Source organism: Plasmodium fragile (assembly GCF_000956335.1).
Source record: "Plasmodium fragile strain nilgiri unplaced genomic scaffold supercont1.22, whole genome shotgun sequence".
Taxonomy (NCBI): Eukaryota; Apicomplexa; class Aconoidasida; order Haemosporida; family Plasmodiidae; genus Plasmodium; species Plasmodium fragile.
The window spans coordinates 156147-177091 of record NW_012192602.1 but is presented as its reverse complement, the minus strand read 5'-3'; the positions used below and the strand labels follow the sequence as shown (position 1 = coordinate 177091).

The window sequence follows — 20945 nt, the reverse complement described above, 5'->3', positions numbered from 1 at the left end:
TTTTTTTTAAATTTTTTTTTTTTTTTCTATCATACAATATTGTATATATATGTGTATGTGTATATACCTTCCGCTTTGTGCCCTATATATCCCTGCGACAAAAATATGCCAGACCAGGGGTGTTTGTGTGTGCATACCAAGTCCCTTCCGTTTTACCCTTGAAACCTTGCAGGCCATTTGGCCCCTTCGACCGACCATCGCTGCATGGTTTTATAATTATTAGCTGCGTTCCGCGTTGCATTGTTACTGGACCTTTGCTCATACTCTACAATTTTTAATCCTCTTACGTCTTTGCAATACAATTCGTGTCGTTGTGGTCGAAGTTGGATGGAGAGACGCGTTTTGTGGGGTGAAGCACTTTTCACACATTCGCGCACAACTGTGTAAATAAACGCGCACGTTGTAAAATCACTCATGTGTACAGAAAAAAAAAACAAAAATGAACAAAACAAAACAAAAAAAAAAAAAAAATGAATTATCCTACTGAATTAATATGGGTGGAATTAATTTTACAAAACATAAGAATTTGGTAAAAGATCACGTCTCACAATGTATAATGTGAATGCTACTCTGTGAGGTCACTATGACAACGTAAACACTTGGGGGGGGGAAAAAAAATTTACATGTACAACATGCACACGTGAAGATAAGTATATATGTCACGTGTGCAAAAGCATCACTCATTTGGTTTGCACGGGCCGACATGCTGTTCCTTCGCCGTGGCGAAAAAGGGGGAAGCAGCCCAAGCGCACGGACAGTAAATACACACAAGTACGTAACATATGTACACTGCTGCATACGATGCTGCGCGTGGATTGCAGCCGTTGAGAGGGAAGGAAGGAATGGGCACTGCCACACCTACACTCGACAAAGAAGCGACACACATGTGTTGAAGCGCAACGAGCGGTATAGCCCTTTTTTTCTTTCTGTTTTTCACATGTGTCTGCCCGTGATAACCTTGAATATAATATTGGCCACGGCGTTCTCGTTGTTGGTCTTGGTGCTGACACATCTGGCGACCTTCAACGCAGGTTTCGTGGAGCCCTTCACCACGACGGAGTAACCAGTAGAAGCCAGCATCTCCAAATCATTATTATCATTTCCAATTGACAATATGTGGTTCAAAGGAATGTCATAAAACTGTGCATACAATTGAATGGTTTGTATTTTTGAGGTGTTGATGGGGGACAGGACTATTTTTCCTTTATGTGGAGGTACGTAAATTTTAAATCTGTTTTCTAACTCGGAATATAATTCTGTGTGCAGTTCCTTAAGTGGTTCTTGTTCAGGATGAATTTTTTCATATATCTCCACAGAAACGATATCACCAATCATTAGTATGTCCTTGACGTGAGTCAGCAAAACTGCATTGTGTCTTTTGTCCAACGACTTGTCTTTCTTTACATTTATAAGTACATCATCTCCTATTTCACACACCGGGTAGTGCTTCTTAAACTCTGGGTCGTCATTGAAGATGTACACAACATTGGGGGTTATAAACGTGGCATTCTTCAAGGCATTGCGTGATGACAAAGCGAATAAAATGAATTCAATGTCAATCATATTAAATTTGCGATACACATAATCTACTCCTTTTATATTCAAATAAGCCCCATGAGAATACACTCCGTCCATTTTTTCCAATTCGTAAGTGTCCTTTTGCTTTTGTGTAAACATTCTCATGGAGAAATTATGTAATCTGCCTGTGGCAAGAATAACCTTTATACCTAATCGCTTGGCCAATTTTATCGCGTTCAAATTTTCATCACTTATTTTACTGTTGTCATCTGCGAGAGTTCCGTCTATATCAATGGCGATTAACTTTATTAAATTTCTTTGTAGCAAATCGTTCAGGCACTCATCAGACTCCTTGTACTTCAACAGCTCCTGGTACTTTCTCTGTATGTACACATTTTTGTTGGAGCCGTTTTTCGGGTGCAAAAAAAAAAAAGCGAATTCTCGATTAGGGCTTGGTGCTGGCCCAGGAGCACACAGCAGGCTAAAGTTACCAGGGCCAGGTACGCTCTCGCGGCGGTTATCATGTTGGTAGAAGGGGGGCGGCTGTGTAAAAAATGGGCGGGGCGACGGGACGCGGTAATCGCAGGTGTGTATTATTCTACTGAGGCAGTTTTCTACTTAGCGTAGTTTTGTACCTGGTGTAATTTTAATTAGGGGGAAAAACGCGGTGGAAATGCCAAGCACACAGTGAGCAGTACCAAAAAGGGCAAAGTGTAAAAAAAAAAAAATTCACCTAAAAGGCAGTAGAGTTAATTGGTGTTAATTAAATGAAATACAATAAATTAAATAAATAAATTAATTAAATTAAAAAAAATTAAAGTTAACGTGAATTAATTAAACTGAATATGACGCGATGACATATCAAAGTTTGGTCCTGTCAAAATGTGCATATTTTTTTTTTTTCATTTTTGAATTTCAAATCGCGCTTCTAAAATGAATCACTCCCTGTCGCATGGTTTGCGGAGTACACACCTACGTTTGCGCTGCTCCCCTTCGTTTGTTACCCCTTTTAATGCATTCATTGCGCAAGCTGGTATGCCGCGACAAGCCGTGCGTCCTCGGCAAGACCTATACATGTATTCTTGCTCTGTGCAGGCTGCATGTGATGCAGTGCCCTCTCCCCTTAGCCCTTCCTTTTGTTTTTTTTTTTTTCAAGACCATCTCTTCTCTTTTAAGAGGCCTCCTCCTTGCGCGCGGTGTGCATGTAGTGTGCCCCGCGCATTCCGTTGAATTTTATCTCATCGCTATTGTGCCCTCCCCCCTCTGCAATTCTGTTGGCTTTTTCTACCGATTTCTTTTTCCTTGCCCGAGCGGGCATCCTTCACACTATAAATATATTTATAAATAAATATATATATAAACGCATGTACACGTGTATTATATGCATGCATCGGAGCAAATAGGGGTGTGTCCCCTTTTGCCCTCTGATCTCGCTAAGCATGTGTAACTCGGGCAGGAACGCTTCCCATTCCTGTTGGGTGAAGACGAAACACCTGGGGCCGTAGCACATTGCATCAGCGCCTCACGTGAGGCCTTCCCTACAACGAACTGTGCAAGCGACTGCTGTGAGAGACTACAATGCAGTCGCCCTTTCTTCCCCACCCCTGTGTGCAGGAAAAAAAAAAAAAAAAAAAAAAAGGAAGAGAAACTACTCGTGCGTTTTAGGGCCACTGTTTCTTTCCATTAGCCAATGGGGGGTGCGCCTTCACAAAATACGTTGCATGCAGCGCGATAAAAAAAAAAAAAATAAAACAACAAAATAAGTGACACGCGTAGGAATACAATGCGGTAGAGTAGGCGGCGCCAATGTCACTTCCACAAAAGGCATAACCCCCCCCAAAAAAAAAACACAAAACACCTTCACTCGAAGAAGCACACCAGGGATGATTACATGCATTCCTTCCCTTTCCTGCGCAGAGCTTCCTCCACCTTTAACTCAAAAAAAAAAAATTAAGCATGCACACAGGGGGAAGGGGATAAGGAAAAGGGTGCTAAAATTCGAAGCCCTAATGAAGAGTTTTAAAATATATATAAATAAATATACATATACACATAGATATATGTCTGCCTAGGCTTTAGCGGTCGTCTCCCAACGTATGACCTGTTTTTTTTTGTCCGCTTTATCACCTTCCTTCCGCTTCTCATTGTGTAATGTATGTACACATTTGCGAGAAAAAAAAAAAAATAAATAAATAAAAGTGTGCGAGCTGTGCTTGACGCAGCGTGAAATTGAAATGTTTGTGCGTTCCACCTCAAATGAATAGCTCAGGGATGGAAATGTGTGTCATTTTGTTTTGTTTTTGCCACACTGGTGAGTATTCCTTTTTGGGCGAGGCACAACGCATTGTTCACATTTGATAAAATGGTTACACTGTGTTATCAGGTCATAACTAGTAATTCGTTCTGCGTCATCATGCAAGGTTTGCTTTTGCATCATGTTGTATTGTTTTACCTTTCATCACTTCCCATCTCCGTTCGAATTTTCCCCCTCCCTTTTCCACCCGTGGGACATACATCATATTGTAGGAAAAAGCCACATGCGAATAAAAATTATGAACAGGTCAGGTAAAAATATGTACTCTTTTTATGTTTGCAAGAAAAAAAAAAAAAAAAAAACGTGTTGGGCAGGTGGAGCCATTTCTCCCCCAGCGTAATGATTATTTCCTGTGTTGTCGTATTTTTAAGGTTAATCAAAGGAGTTAATGATTTGTCGTGGTGTATATTAGGAAATCACGTTGCATTACCTATATCTGCTTCGCTTCCATCTGATGTGTAACGTGCACAAAAGGCTTCGCAAAAACGGGTGCCATTCTGCTGCCTTGATCTGTGGCTATCTCCCCCTCAAAAAAAAAAAAAAAAAAAAAAAAAATACCACAATGTAGGAGTTGTCATAAAAGAGGAACAACGAAAGAGCGACGAAATGGCGTAGTGGTCAGGCAAACCGATCTGGTTTTGCATCCCTGCGCGGCGTTGTGCCACGTCACACCGCGTTGCTTCGCTTCGCTTCCCTTCTTCGCCTCTTGCCCGTTTTGACATCACACAGCACAATGAAGGGCGCAACGCTTGTGATGTGCGCCCAAAGGAGGTTTGTCAGCGTGTACAACTTTTTCATCTGTGTGCGGAAGGGCGGAGAGGCTACGCTGATGAAAGATATCAAGCAGCGTTACGTGAGGGAAGTAACAAAATACCAAGCGCACAAAAAGAATGCCACAGAACAAAAAAATGAAAAAGGCAAAAAAGAAAAACATTTAGTTCGACTAGGCAAATGCAATGGAGGGGTGCAAATTAAATGCTCCCCAGCTCTCATTTATTTGCTATCATTAAAATGTGGGTATGTGGAAAGCATATGGCTGAACGTTGCGAAAAATGCCTCCTGCACTTCCTTGGTCACACTGGAAGAGATCATCAAAAAGGTCCCATGGCATTCCTACATTTCTCCAAACCATTTGGAGGACATCCCCTTGAAGGTCACTTCACGCAAGTCCAAGCTGTTTGACGTGGCCGATATTGGACGTGTTGTACGTGAGCGATTAAATGAGTTCGCTAGGTCATACAAAGAGGCTCACATGACAGGAGAGCACTCTCCATCGCCACACGCATGTCTTGTAACCCCTCGCTTGGAGGACCCCCCTCCGGATACACAAACATACGCAAACAATGTGGTAGAAAACACAAACGAAAGGACAAAAAAAAACACATGGAATTTATTAGCTATTCATATTGAAGATAATTTATGCAATGTGGACATCAAATTTACCGGAAAATTATCTCCTCGATTTTATCAGTATTGTCATTTGGACCACCTAGAGAGTGTACCCAACTACGACAAATGTGATAATGTGAATTTCCATTCGCTCTTCAATAAGGACGTGGACATTTCTGATGGTCAGATTAAGAGCATCGTGCAGGAGAATGTTCCATTTTGGTCCATATTTGAGGAAAAAAAAAAAATTCAACTAAGTGATGAACGTGGCCCTTCTGCGGAGGAGGAAACGCAACACTATTATAAGTACAGCTATTTTGGGGATGCCCTGAAGAGGGATTCACTCGACCGTCTGACGAGTCCCAAGGAGGTTTTACCACCAAGGGACGACTACCACATTAACAGTCATCTAAATGGAAATAATGATACACCTTACGTGGGTGAGCTTTCCAATGGGGAACAAGTTGCAGGGGGGGAAAAATGCACTCATGAGGAAAAGGCAGAAGCAAACCCAACCAATGCACTCGGCATATCACACGCCGACAACGAACGTGTTCTAAACTACCTGCGTGACATGGAAATAAAGAGAATGAACCATCACAATAACAATTTCTTTTTAAGTGACGACTGCTACGACGCAGCTAGCTGTATATATTCTTTAGCTGTGCAAAAATGTCTGAAGAATCAAAAACATGTAAAACTTATTTGGGATCCCTTCTGCTCCAATGGCAACATCATCTTCGAGTTGTTGTTTTATTTTCTGCGCATTCCAATTTATAACGACAAGCAAATTTTACCTTTCATGAATTTGAAAATATATGACCAGCAAGAGTTTCTACACATCTATCGGTACCTTTTGGACAACCCAGATGGTGCACAGAACCACCAGGTGCAGTTAATCGGTACCGACAGTCGGAGCATTATGATTGCTCAATGCAAAAAGAACCTTGTCAGGTGCGCTTTGTACTATAAAGACATTTTTGAGAAAGTGAAGAAAAATAAAAGGTGTACCTATCGGGGCAATTCTACGAACGAAGCGGACCTTTCCACTTCTTCTTCACGTGGAAGTTATTTGAGTAGAAATTCATTTTTAGGTGGCGCGCTCAGGGACCATGTGATGGGTGAACATGAGGCAGAGCAGGGGGGAGAGGACGGTGAGGTGGAAGTGATGGGTGAGAGTTGCGCGCCTCCCTTTGATGAAGCGGCAGAGCGGAGTTACGTCCGAGATATGGACGCGCTGCGCAGGTTGGGCGAGACTCCAAAGGGGGGATTACCCCGGAGCGGCACCTCGTCAGTAGCCCCATCGGATGTATCCCCATCAGAAGCAGCCACATCCGTAATAACAGCCCCCGATTTGCACACCACGTCTGTATCCACCGCGGAGGACCTCAACTACAACTTGGAGTTCCCCTTGGATGTATCCTTTCACAAGGCCCACTTTTTCAACGTCGCGCCGTTTGTAAAGGACGCGATAATTATAACAAAAATTCCCCACTTCAGTTTTGTAAAGGTAAGTGGGGGAGAAAAGGCATGCCACACTTTTTTTCTGTGTAGCCCCACTCACACTGTGTTCCTTCTTGTCCCTTTTAATTTCCTTTTCATTCCACGCCGAGCTGTGCGGCGGATGACACTTCACACGCCTAGCCATTTTGCCCACACCACGCTTTAACTTTTCTCCCCCGCAGGAACTCGGAGTACACAAAAAAACTTTCACCCTGTACGAGCAGTTCGAGCAGATGCTAAGTTCAAGAAGTGACTGGAAGGGAGTATATGTCCTCATCAGGAATCAGGTCTTCTTAAACAAATCGAAATTGGAGTGGAACAAAATGCTGTCCTTAAAGGACTCTAAGGGTAGACACTTAACGTTACTCAGTTGGACGGGACGCAAAAAGAATTTATATTCTTTTGCAACGGAGGACGACAAGTTGAGGGAGCTAGAAAGGTTTAGTGAGAGTCTGACCTTTGAAGCGTAGCCATTCTGGGGGTGAAAAAAATAGCCGTTATATGTTGGCAATGAGGTGTACTACACAGTATTGTGCCCTGTCACCCCCCATCTCAAAAGCTTTTAAAAATTGCTCTGCATATTTTCGCACCGATCGAGTGTTAGTAGCACGTTCTCAACAGTTGCTTTTTTTTGAGTGACGTGCTAATTCGCCGTCCAGTGTGTAAATGCAGGGATGCATTTTTTTTTTTTTTTTTTTTTTTTTTTGCGAAGAGGGGATTGCATACGGACGTGAAGAGACGACTTGTTCCCTTTGTTCACCATTCCAGTTGACGCATCTTCCCCATTCGTGTTATTAATTTTTTTTTTTTTGTGTGTATTTTAACCCCCCGCAATATTTGCAAAAGTAAGTTGTGTTAACTAGGAGGTGGTGTCAACTCAATCGTCAACGTTACTTACATTAGAAGTCTTTAAAAATTTGTTCTTAACATTTTTTGCTTATTAACTCGTTGTGCCTTTGCTTATCCGATGTGCACATCGTTTCGGTAAAAGAAAGAAGAAAATGGGGATGTCCCAATCGGCCAAGTAGAATACTTCATTGGGGCCATTCACACGCCGCCACTTTCCTGTTAGGTTGGAACACATTTTGCCATGATGGGATGAGAGCTAGCTAAAATGAAAATTTATTAACGAGTCAGGTAAAAAATGCAGCAAAAAAAAAAAAAAAAAAAAAAAAAAATATTAAGTAGCCATTTTTTCATGCTCCAAGTTTCTCTTGTATGTCAACATGTTTTGCTCGTGAGGAGAGTTCCCCACTCGTAGCAGTAACATAAAATCTCCATTCCTTTGAGGCATCCCTCTTGGCTTATTTTAACCATGTTTGTTCCACGTATTGCTAAGTTTATTTCCTTCCACTCGTGGCTGTCGAAAGAGCGAAAAGTCACTTGCACATGTTAATACACTTGTGCCACATGAGCAGTCCACGAAAAATAAACAAAAAAAAAAAAAAAATGCAAACAATGAGAACAGGCGACAGTCACCCAACTGTGTAAAATTGTCTCACGGAAGTTGAAATAATTGTGTAGATAATTTTTGCGCAGTGTCCCGGGGTTATGATAGAAGCGTTGCAACAGTGGACGCCCAAAGATGGGAGGCAACCAGTGTGCAGCATTTACAGCGTGAATGAAGTATGAAGGAGGTGCGATTGCCTCAAGAGGAAAAGAAGAAAAAAAAAAAAAAAAAAAACAAACACCACACCATAGTGCAACTGCCAACCAACACTATAACCGTTGAGTGAGTGGCCCCTCCCCAAGGGAACACACAAAAAAAATGCTGAAAAGTAACCAAAGGAAGTTAAAAAAAATCATCTTTGTCTCGTTCATTTTATTTTTGTTCCTCGCCCAAATGAACCAGTGCATGGGGACCAAGTGTCACCTCCCCCACGTGATAAATGTGTCCTGTAAAAGGGGAGGCGTGGCGGAAATTTCGAAGGTGCGCTCAAGGGGGGGTAAAATAGGGATGTGCTTCTTCCCCCAGTGGGAGAATCAAAAAGGAAGAGAAAAGACAAAACGGATGTTAACCTTCGTGAGGAGCAATTACACTGTTAGGAGGCGTGGAGGGAGAGAAAACGGATGGGAGAAATCCCCCTGTGAAGTGCCAACCCGTTGTAGAGCAGGTAAAGTGACGAGCAGCTCCGTTAGTGATGTCCATGGTGGAGTCAACCCAGGAGGAGGAGCAATCATCACGAGCTCCGCCGAAATGATGCCCCACCTGACGTTTAACTTCGAAGAGGAGTGCAACGAAATCATGGTGAGATTGGGAAACTTCCTACAAGTATCCCCTCATCTGTTATTTAAAGACGTTTGTGTAAATCTGAACAAACTGTTCACCAACCTGTACACATATGACAATGAAAATGTTCCATTCGCCACGACACAACATACATTGAATGTAACAGACGACGTTATCAAACACAATAAGTTTAAAATTTATTGTGTCCTGGGATTAAAGGTGTTGAGAATTTTCCTCATTAAATATTTAAGGAGCTTAAGATTATGCATCCCTGTGGAAGTACGAAAAAGATACATCCTGGACTTTTTAAAAATTAAATACCTATCGCAAATATATGACCCCAAATATAATTTAATTAAATACTCCACATATGAGCAGCTATCAGATAAGCTCAAGGCAAAGCTGATTTACTTTTACTTAGCTTTAAAGCCGCAAGACGTTGCAAATGTCCTCATTAAAATATTTAAAGCGGCCAATTATAAGGATGAGAATGAAGTATTGTACAAGTATGTTTATACTTCTAGGTTTACATCCAGGGGGGGAAAAAGATTTCACAGAATTTTGTCCAAGGAGTATCTTCAATTATATGCGAAAGACAAATTGGTGAAGAGGCACCGTTGTGAGGATGATTTGTTGTGGGTTCGATTTTTTTATCTTCTGAAATTGCACAACCCGGACGTGGTGCAAGAGAAGAAGCTCTTGAAGCAGACCTATCGCCTCATCTTCAGCAAATTGGGCTTCTCGAATGATGCTCTTATCCACCTCTTTGAGCAGCGTGGCTTTCGCATCTTTGATGCGCGCCCCGTGGAGGAGAACCAGGCAAGCAGCGTGCACAGCTCCGACACGACGCCAAGTGGGACAAGCACAGCTAAAAGTAGCAGTGCACCCAACGCGCGCACCAATCGGGAGAAAACCCAAATCGGAGGAAAGAGAAAGGAGCAACTGGTCAGCTACTTGGGCAACCTCAAAACGTTTGTCTCCAACTACATTCGCTGCAACAAGAGCATACACCACAACTTCCACGTCCTGAAGACAAATATGGACGTTCCTAAGGACGCCCTTCACGACGAGGCCGTGACTCCGCTCACGAACGTGTTTCACGCTGCCGCGTGTGGCGGCCCAGATGGGAGTGACTCCCCTTCGTCCCCCCCGGGGGATGTCCAACTCTACTGTGAAACGTTTATGAACAATATGATCGATTCGGTCCTAGACATTATGATTGAGGCCGCAGGGTTCCGCGATGTTGCCACCCTGTTCGGCATATACAACTCGCTCAAGGGGAGCAAGGACTTTAAGTTGGTTGACTTCAGGGGGAAATTTTGAGGCGGCGCTAATGCCACTCGCGACGGTCTCTGCTTAATTCGTTTATAAAGTTATATTTTTACATTTTTACATTTTTATTTGTTCGCTGTTCTTTTTTTTTTTTTTTTTTTTTTTTTTTTTTTGTTTGCCTCACGCCTTCGGTGGGCCATTCGTGAAAACGCTCCCAAAATAATGCTAACCCGCACATGGGCGTTAGCAAAAAATTGTATACATTATAAAATCGAATGTAACCCCTTTAGCTATTCAGGAAAACATATGGGATGGCAACGGAGCAATAGCATTCGCCATCACGTCGCTGCGTCGTAGGTGGTCAATCCAACGCACACGAAAGGTACGGCACATGAAGGGGTGGCGAATGGGGGAAATGCCTACGGGTCGCCGCTCTCCCTCCATACGTCTATTACACGATCCGGAAAAAAAGTGCCGTTGTGACACATTTTCTTTCCTCCGCTTCGACCTCCCCCGTGTGGACCCTCACTTGTAAATAAACTTAATGGAGGGTATGAGGACATCCACGAGGTCCTGGTCACTGCAGCTGGCTTCCACCACGATGTAGTTTTTGTCATCGGGCAACTTCTGCTTGGTGATCTCTTGGTAAATTTGGTGAATGGGTTTGTTCAGGCGTTCCTTGTTGTGTGCGGGCAGGTAGCAGTTGTAGAGGCAGGCGTTTCCCACGGAAATGAGGTTCACTTCGATGTTGAACTTGTCGCTTATGTGGTCGATCAGGTCCTTGATGGTTCCGTTCACTGCGGGGGGTTGAGCGGTGAAGTGCAGAAGCGGTGAAGGGGTGGAGAGGTGACGGGGTGAAGCGGGAAACATAAACAGCACGCATGTATAACGCACCGCTCGATCGCGTATCTGCTCGACCGCGTATCTGCTCAACCGCTTAACTGCGCCTACCTATGTGTATTTGAATTTTGTCCCAGGAGGTGAATCCGTTGGGGATGGCCTTGATGGGGCCCTTCATGAGTTCGTCGTAGTCCTTGTCGCACACCTTGATTGGTGGCATGGGTTCCGAGAAGAGGATAAGGGGCAGAGCGGTGTTGATAAAGGCGTTTTTAAAATAGGACAGCACGTCCTTCATCTCCTTCTTCTTCTTCTCCTCCTCTGTTGCCTTCACATACATCTGAAGGTAGTCACAATAATTCACATACTTTAGCAGTTCAATTCCGACAAGGCCAGTAATGATGGAAGTGGTGGTGGCCAGAGCGGGGATGATTTTTCCAGCAACCAATTTAGCTTTCAATTTATCGCATGTTTCAATTTTATAATTAATAGCCCTCAGATTTGCAAAGGAGTAAATAAAATTCACATGCATATTTGTTTCTTCATCTTTATCGAACTCGATTGGAGACACCTTCACATGTTGACATTCTACATTTAATAATTCTTTGCAGAAATCCTGAATCAATTTTTCATCATCTACGAAGGAGATGGAAATATTGTTCAGATTTTTTTCATCCATATTTACTTTCACTCTTTTTGGCTGAAATGGGGTCACTTCAATTTGGCTAGCTACATCTAATATATATTTCAAATCATAACATTGTGGGATATTATAAACCTGTGCAAAGAGGTTAGATGTACAAAAGAGAAACTCTTTTACAAATTCATTATTCACATCGAAGGAAATAACTTGAGGAGGTTTCTTCTGACCAACCCAGAAAAATTCTCCACTAGCTAATTTGTAATCTAATGGAAAAGAATATAAAAGTTGATTAATTTGGTTAATAAAATTTGTATAAAATAAATCTACTGCTTTTTTTATACAAAATTTAAAATTAGCTTCTTTCGAAACTTCCTTCAGAGTGGTCAACACATTTTGCAAGGTCTCCAACAGAGAGGCATTATTTCCTTCCTCTTGTATTTTTTTCACATACTCCTTTTTATCTTTTAAAAATTCCTGTAGACTTAAAGGGGTGTTGTAAAAGAGCCCCTGAAAAATATCTCTGGCATATTCTATCGTATGTACAATGTCGTAAGGGAAATGTTTCAACGTACACAAAGGGATGGAATCTTCTGGAGGGTCATAACTGTCGTTATATGACTGAGTCAGGAATGGTAAAACGATTTGCACATTTCCCTTGGTACCCAGTGTACCCGATTCAAACAACGGTTTAGAATACCACACACATTTATTATCGATGTATTGTCTTGCTTGAATATTATCTAATGCATTAACAATCATATGTTGCTTAGTCCAAAAATGTTCATTAAAAATATTTTCATTTTCTGGTCCCACTTTTGTCTCCAGCGATTCTACACACATGTTTTTATTTTTTTTTTTTATTATTCCACCTGCAACTAGCGATTTTGATTTACCTACATTTTCTCTTCTAAAAAGAAATTGCCTATTCAAATTTGAAACTTCAATATTATCATTATCGGTTATGGTCAACTTGCCATTTGCCCCACCTGAACACATATCTAGTAGGGAAAAAAGTTTAGCGTACTCGCATCCTAATGCACCTGATCCTACAAGAAATACATTCAATTGGTTTAGTCTCTTCTGGAAGGATTTACCAAATACACTAATGACATTATCATTTTTACTATTCTCCTTTGCTATCTCTTCATTTTTTATACATATGCTTTCCCCTTCCGAGCCGAGAGAAATGCATTCGAAAAAGTCCATATAAAGGAGTTGGTAGATGGGCATATATTTTCCTGTATATTTTATTACCTCTTGTGCTAGTAGCCCTCCAAAGAAGGAGGCAACTGGTGCAAGGTGAGATGTACAATACTTTACCACCTTTAACACTACTTCTTTTTTCACTTCCTCCACAGCATATGTCTTTTTCATTTCCTTATCTCCCTCATTCAGCGAAACAGCAATCTTAAACACCTTCTCCACAACCTCCTCCTCACAATTCTGTGGTAACACATTATTATTCTCCGCTTCAAATTTCTTTAATGCCTGAATGGCGTAATGCAGCTGATTGCTCATATCGAATTTTGCATAATCTGAAATGAGGAAGGACTGAGGTGGGGGCACATCTTCGTAGATCGTTTCATCGTCAGGCGTTGTGACGGAGCTTCCATTTATCGCTGCCCCCTCCCAGGATAAGGGATTTTCACAAACAAATTCATACGGCTGGAAGTCCATCCTGAGGTGACTTTTCACCTGAGTACACTCCCCTCCCTTCACATAATCATTAAACTGTGAAGTGTCCCCAATGGTAAAGGTATATTTGTGCATATCTTTTATTTTATATATTTTTTTATTAATCTGTGTCATCCCTTCTACGTTAGTAAATTTAATGTAGTCTCCACTCTGGAAAGGGGCCCCTTTGTCACAGTCGAATGACACCACTCCCTCCACCGCTTTACTAATCTTACTAATGCTACAGGACTTCACATTTTCTCCATCCTTATCATAACACACAAAGCCATTTCCAAAATCAACAAACAAACACCCACACAACCCATATATATTGCAACAGAGGAATGCGATTTTTTTTACAGAAGAAATGCTCCTCACCATTTTACTATACTTAACCAACTCAGTATGACTCACATCACAGCATACAACCACGTCGAACGATTGTACAAATTGCTCATCTAACTCTCCTTTGTAATTGTATATGTGTACATAGCTATTCAATTCCTTCAACTGCTTTATCACTGCATCACTGCGAGTCGCTTTCTTCTCCACGTCTTCTTCAGTTATAAAAAAATTCACTCCTACGTCAGACAAGTGACACACCTCATTGTCGTATATGCACACAGATTTGGGTCCAGATAAAATTAAATTCTTAGCACACTCCAAACCAACACTCTTCACGTTTATTATAAGAACGTTGAGCTTTATCAACTTATTCATTAATTCAAAGCCGTAGGTGCCTAACTGTCTTGAGTATAAATCTGCGTCAATCTCTTCGTTCTCCTTCTTCGCCACCATGTTGCATCCTTCGGGGGCTTCCCGCTTTCCTTCCATCTCCTCGACGTTAACGGATTCGTACGTGCGCTGTTTTTTCTGCACCAGTGAGGGGGAAAAGCGGCACACGTGAGGGGGGGGAAGCGGCACACGTGAGGGGGGGGAAGCGGCACAAATGAGGCGGTGGTCAGCGGTGAGGCGGTAGTTAGCCGCGAGGCGGCCGTCACGCACGAGTATGTCGCCGCGGAAGAGACGGCCACCGTTCAGACGCAAAAGGGACTTACCAGGGGAGGATTTTTCTGTTGCATAATAATGAGCTTACGGAGGTGACTTGTTTCGTGAAAATGGGAAGGGTGCTATGGGTCAGCTGCGGCGAGTACCGGCATTGGTCAGAGAAGGGTTTTGCCTGCCTGTACTCTCACAACTCATCTACGGACGTGCGGCGCAGAAATGGATGCAAGCACGGTTCGTGCGCTTCTCCTCAGCGGCTTCTTCTTCGCGTGCCTCCCTTTGGGGAAGTCGTCTCGCCGTCGCGTAGCAGCTTTGCAGATTCGCCTCTCCGCCCGCTTCTAAAAACGGTTAAAATGTATCTCCTTCCCCGTCGCGGCATACAACGCGAAGGAACGCACTTGCGCAACAAACTATTCGACGAGAGAGTTTTTCCTGCTTCGCTCAACGTGTACCTCTCCAAATGGGGGGGCTGACTTTCTTACAAAGCTTAACAATTTCACAAGCGTACAAAATTGAATTTTTTTTTTTATTTATACTTGTGCTGCTTTTAAGTTGGTGTATACAATGGGCAAAAAAAAAAAAAAAAAAAAAAAAAAAAAAATACTTTTTTATGCGTACATCTTTACCTTCCCCTTATTAAGCACGTGTTTCCATAACGCTTGCTAAAGTACAGAGTGAAAAAAAAAAAAAATGAAGAACCGGTGATGGCCCATCGGAGCACCGTTTTAAACATGTGGCAAGGGGCGCACGCTACACGTCGGTGCGTGATCCTCCACGAGGGGTAGTGCATGGGAACACAATAAGGGAAGAATGAAGGAAAACAGAAACGCATTTAAACCCACGGGGGCACATAAACGCATGGACGTACACAAGCGCCCGACATGACAAACACCAGTGGGTGTACGCGGCAGGCTGCTCACTTCACATGCGTATGCCCATTCAACCAACGGTATACACACCCAACTCTCGCTTTCGCCTTTTCTGTCGCTCCTAATGGAAGCGAATGGGCTTTTGTGAATTGTCTTCTTCAGGTTACTTGGTCCCTTCTGTTCACTTTTCGCACCCGAGTTGTTTTAACCATTTTGCCACTCCTGTGGACAGCACCCCGCAGGTTTGTGTCCTTAGCAGGTTCACGCTTAAGTGCGCACATTTGGGAGCGACTGCCGTGTGATGACTGTGGGGACGCCGCCTTGTGCATACGTACACGCAAAGCCCCATCCGTGAGCAAACGATACAAATATTTTTACGTGATATACTTCCACGTGTGCATTTTTCACGTTGTCATTTTTTGCGAACGGGGGGACGGGATTATAGCATAGCAGCCCAGGGCGTTTTCCCCGAGCATTTTTTTTTTTTTTTTTTTTTTTTTTTTTCGTTCAACATGCTTTATGTGCCTACCCCTCATGTTGCTTCGTTACGAACACAATATTATGAGCTTTGTTTCAGCGTCACAACTGGCTGTAACAAAGATTTGTCAATCGTAACTTATCATCTGTCATTTTTTTTTTTTTTTTTTCTTTTGTTCATTTTTAAATTGGTACTTTGTTTCGTTTAGTAACTTGCCTCTTTTGCATCGTGCGTACTCGTGTGGGTGTAGATTTTTCCCATACGAATTTTGCTTTAATTTTTTTTCCACTTTTTTTTTTTTTTTTTTTTCCTTTCACCCTGTGATATGACATATGCAGGCGGCATAATAAGCAGGTGGAGTCTTTTCAGGATTAATCACCTCCGTTGAGCATTTTGCAAATGTCGGAGTGTGTGTTTTCCCTCTTCCTGACCCACCCTTTTGCATAGCTGCTTCTTCACAACTGCTTCTTCACAACTGCTCCTGTGTAACGCCTGCACAACTGCGTGTGCATACATTTTTAATTTGGAGGAGGTGTTTTTTTCCTGCCCCTATAAACTCCGCGGGCAACCACCCCGACCGAACCCCATGTTCCTCAACCTAATCAAGGGCCTCGAAAAAAATGAGGCCAAAGAAGACGTAATCAGCGCAAACATTCAAAAATTGCTTGGAGACAAAACATACGAGAAGAGGAAAAAGGGTGCGCAGGAAATCGCAGAGGTTGTGAAACTTTTGCTACTAAAGGAAAAGGAAGATGAACAGGTACAGGTGGATTACATACTCAATGAATGTGACCAAGATGGAGGCGTGTCAGATGAATACAATAACCTTGCGCAAAAGGATGTGCACATATTTGAGGGGTTGAATTCGCAGACGGAGATCGACGTAGGAAATAGTGAACACTACTTTAGGGACTACACGGAGCAGGGGAAAAGGACTGACGAGGTCATCAGTGCAGAGCAGGGGAAGAGGACAGACGAGGCAAGTGCTGAGGTGACTGCGGAGCAGGAGAAGAGGGTCGACGAGGTCAGCATGGAAGAGGACAATAACCATCGGGAAAAAAAAAAATCAGGAGAAGTGGAAAAGATGAACACCCTGCTGAAGGAACCCAGTGAAGAGAAGCTCCTCTTGGGGTCCGAATTAATAAAGAAACTCCTCCTGGAGAAATACCAAGAGAACTGCGATATTGACATGGCCATTGGGAAATCAACGGGTCTGTTTAACGGAAAGTATGAACGAGGAATGTCCGCTATAACACCCGCAGAGATGAGCCAAATGGAAAAAAGAAGAAAAAAAAAAATGAACAAGTCAGGCAGATCAAGCGGGTTAAGTCAACTGAGTCAGGTAAACAAAATATTGTATGAACACGATGTTGACATAGAGAACGTTGCGAATAAATACCAAAACAAAAAGGTGATGAGCATAATAAATTTTTTGCAGGAAAAATTTGTACAAAGTATAAATCCCGCGGAAAGGTGTGGAGGACTCATAGCCTTGGCCTTCATCTCGATCACTGTGGATACACAAATAAAATTTTATTTCTCTTCTATTTTGAAATTAATTGTATCATGTGTAAGTGACCCGGATCCCAAAGTCAGATATTATGTGTGTGAAAGTCTTTACAATCTTTGCAAAGTATCAAAAAGTGTAGTCTTTTATTATATCGAAGATATTTTTGATTGTCTCTTTCGTATCTGTTCCGATACCTGTCCAAATGTTAAAAGTGGAGGAGCCTTTCTTGACAATTTATTAAAAGACCTGACTTGTTCATACAATAATGTTTTTAATATTTACAAAATTATTTTTATTTTAAAAGAAAGAATTAGTATAGAAAATTCAAACGCAAGACAGGTTATCCTATCTTGGCTCCTTCTCTTTCAGAACATCAAAACGGTTAACTTATTTGAGTATTTCCATTTTTTTATTAGTGATCTTTTTTATATGTTAGCAGATCAAAACAGAGATATTCAAAAACAAGCAAATCAATGTCTCGATTTATATGTAGATCAAATTATCACTTCAAATTATGAACAAGTCAGGTCATTTTTTAAACATATTGCTTTTATTTTTATTGAATTTTGTATACATAAAAATACAATTATAAAGCATAAGTGTCTTCTTTGGCTTTATCATTTTATTCAAATTTTAAATGTTCATTTTTATCACATATATAGAAATGAAAAGAAGAATAATTTGTTCATTTGTGAATTAATTAAAAGAGTCATCGCCTGCACAGCTCATTTGCATTTTGATATCCACTACACTGCTAGGAAGTGTAGCGAGCTTTTGATCAGCTATGTTAAATTTTCGGAGATGAAATGTGCGCCTCTTTTGACCAAGCTTGTGTGTACCATTATCTGCAGCACCATCAACAAGGTTGAGCTCTCCGGGAGGAATGAAGTGAGTCAGGCGGGCGAAGCGGGAACAGCAAATCAGACGACGAGAGAATCCAGGCACTCTCTGGAGGCCCATCGTGCGAGCGAAGGAAACTCACTACGAGAAATTAACCGCAGGTGGAGCAAACCGCTCCAGCTGAGCAGGCGTGCCAAGGGGGGTGCTGAGAATACCCCACAGAGGAGAAGCCAAGCACAGAGTGATTACACCCTTGAGGGGAGACGCCAAACAAGGAATGAAGACACTGTGGAGGGGATAAGTGAACTAGGGAAGGACCCCTGTGGACAGAAACGCCAACCGAGGTGCGAACCCAATGGGAGCGAATCGGGGGAGACCAACGTGGCTGGCAAAACAAATAAAGCAGATTATGTAGACGAGTCAAATGGGGCAGATAATACAAACGAACCGCACGTGCTAGAAGGCGCACGTGGTGGAGGAAGCGATGACTTCAGCTACGAGTCGTACAACCTGTTTTACCAGGAGGGGGACTCCTCAGACGAGGATAAAAGCAAAGAGGGCGTCCCTGTGACGGAGAGTGGCCAAGAAGTCGCGCGGGCGGACACGCCCCCCAATGGCGTACAAGTCGAAGACATCCACACGAACGAACAGCAGAAGGAGGAGGGTGAGGGGGAGGCCCCTCCCCGGCGCAACAATTACAGTGCAAAATTTATGCAGAAGCATGAGAGGTTGATGAGCGAACTGAGGGGGAAGAAAATTCCTCTGCGGGATCCCCTCAAGACGGAAGCATATTACATTAGGAAGCTCGCTAAGCGGGCAAGTCGCCACGGGTACGTCAGCGAGGGGGAGGGCACAGGTGCAGTTAGAGATTCAGCTAGAGCTTCATTCAAAGCTTCATTCAAAGCGTCAGGCGCGGGTGCAGGCACAGATGCAGATAGGGATGCACACCTAAGTGGTGGTGGAGACGCGAAGGGAGGTCCAGACCGCCGCGTTGACCCCGCCTCCGATTTTGAGGAAGACATTTTCCACGACAGCCTGGACAAGCGGAGCATCTACCCAGTGATCATCTGCCTGCAGTGGTTGATTGAAATTCTTATGTACAAAAATGAAGTGATAAAAAAACACTACGATGAAATAATCACCTGCGTATTCAAGTGTCTTAGAAATAATGACAAGCAGGTGGTACTGCTGTCCCTAACGGTTCTGTCCGCCATGTGTTCAACTGTAGACAATAAATTTCATTTTTATGAACAAGTGAGTAACAATTTAATTGCCCTGTTTCGCAACGATGATCAGTTATTAATACACAAGGGGAAAATTATCGTGCAACACATATCACGTTGTTTAAATAATAAGAAATTTTTTGCCTACCTCTCCTATTCCTTAATCCATGAAGAAAGGATACCCTTTGTTACAAAATTAATTCAGGTCTTATGTTGGGTCCTTCTAACATCAGAGGAAACTAAGTACTTACGAAACGCTCTCTTTCTTAAGAAGCAATATTCCTTGTTCTCCTTAATTTTAATTTCCTGGTTGAGGAATCCTATTTCTGCCATTTCATTTCTTCTATGGTTACAAAAGTATAAGTTGGCTTACCTCATCTGCTCCTACTTGTCCTTGTTGAACCTCAACGCTGATTTTTTTCATCAACTAGATAACCTAATTTTTCTTTTAGAGTCTCCTATTTTTTCTAAGCAGAGGATCCACCTAGTGTACCCTCAGAACTACCCCTTCCTAATTAAGTCCCTCATGATACTCTCCTTGATGTTGCCACTGAACACTTCTAATAACATTTTGCAGAAGAGGCTTCAAATGTCACAGCTCTCCATTTTGACTAACGACCAGAAGGTCCCGCACTTCCTCGATGCGCACAACCATAACGGGTTGCTCAACGAGGAAGACATTGCCACTGTTAAGGGAAACGACCAGGGTGGGGACCATAAGAATGGTGAACAAAATAAAAAGGGTCAGATGGACAGGCCACCCTTAAGCCCAGCCGAGGAGCAGGACTCAACACAAACAGACCATGTGGTAGAATTGCTCAAAATGGAAGAGGAAGAAGAAAAAAAAGAATATAACCTTATCGAACTTACAGAGGAAGAGAAGTCCACGGAAGAGGCCAAGTGGAACGACAAATATAATTACCTCTTGAGTACCGTGCGCCAGAAGCTGGTCACCGAGGGCCTGCCCGACCAGGCCACCGACGAGTGCACCGAGTTTGTGAATATCTTCAAGACGGTCCTCCGCTCCAGCAACATTGTTAAGTATTACGTCTAGGGGGGGGGGGCGAGGACAGCGGCGATACAAGCGGTGAGGGACCCAGTTGCTAAACACACCGCTCATTTGCGGTCATCACCCACCTGTCACGCCTTCCTAATAAGCGAAAAAAATGTCACACTACACATACGCATAGCTGCCCACCCGGTGTCCTTTTTTTTATATTATATATATATGTATATATATATGTTTCACCACAAGCGTTGGTGTGGTGTTTGTTAAATTTTGTCCCATTCGGTGTGAATTATTTTATTTTTTTTTTTTTCAGAAGCATATCTCTTTTTTGGAGGCAACTCAAAATGGGGTTGCCTTGGCGTGGTCAGCGCGTAGCCCCCGCATGTGTTGGTTATTCATCTCGAATTTTAAACATAATTCGAATGACTGCATTTTGTTTAATTTTGCAAAAGTGTGTCATCTGGAAAATTGTGTTGGATGCTACGCAAAGGGACACGTGTGACGTAACTGTCCTCTCCCTGTGCTTGACCACTCACTGGTTGGAAGACATATCAGTAGGACTGCTACAAAGTGGGGGGTGGGAAAAAAAAAAACTCTTCAGTTTAGAAGCGAATACGACCCCGTGAACATG

The 20945-nt window shown here is 42.6% G+C and overlaps 5 protein-coding genes across 5 annotated transcripts; 3 read left to right on the top strand and 2 right to left on the bottom strand.

Annotated features, from left to right (window-relative positions):
• Nucleotides 1–933: 933 nt before the first annotated feature.
• On the bottom strand, nt 934–2540 carry AK88_02307 (uncharacterized protein; the record flags this gene model as incomplete). Its single annotated transcript, XM_012479938.1, has 2 exons — nt 934–2061; nt 2523–2540. The coding sequence occupies 2 exons, from the start codon at nt 2538–2540 to the stop codon at nt 934–936; spliced, it is 1146 nt and encodes a 381-aa protein (XP_012335361.1).
• A 2025-nt stretch (nt 2541–4565) lies between these two features.
• AK88_02306 (uncharacterized protein) lies at nt 4566–7194 on the top strand (the record flags this gene model as incomplete). The annotated part of the gene is made up of 2 exons (XM_012479937.1): nt 4566–6731; nt 6907–7194. 2 exons carry the CDS (start codon nt 4566–4568, stop codon nt 7192–7194), a joined length of 2454 nt encoding a protein of 817 aa, XP_012335360.1.
• Nucleotides 7195–8492: 1298 nt separating this feature from the next.
• AK88_02305 (uncharacterized protein) lies at nt 8493–10277 on the top strand (the record flags this gene model as incomplete). The annotated part of the gene is made up of 1 exon (XM_012479936.1): nt 8493–10277. One exon carries the CDS (start codon nt 8493–8495, stop codon nt 10275–10277), a length of 1785 nt encoding a protein of 594 aa, XP_012335359.1.
• A 474-nt stretch (nt 10278–10751) lies between these two features.
• On the bottom strand, nt 10752–14462 carry AK88_02304 (uncharacterized protein; the record flags this gene model as incomplete). The annotated part of the gene is made up of 3 exons (XM_012479935.1): nt 10752–11023; nt 11178–14253; nt 14439–14462. 3 exons carry the CDS (start codon nt 14460–14462, stop codon nt 10752–10754), a joined length of 3372 nt encoding a protein of 1123 aa, XP_012335358.1.
• A 1856-nt stretch (nt 14463–16318) lies between these two features.
• Nucleotides 16319–20359, top strand: AK88_02303 (uncharacterized protein; the record flags this gene model as incomplete). Its single annotated transcript, XM_012479934.1, has 1 exon — nt 16319–20359. The coding sequence occupies one exon, from the start codon at nt 16319–16321 to the stop codon at nt 20357–20359; it is 4041 nt and encodes a 1346-aa protein (XP_012335357.1).
• Nucleotides 20360–20945: the final 586 nt, after the last annotated feature.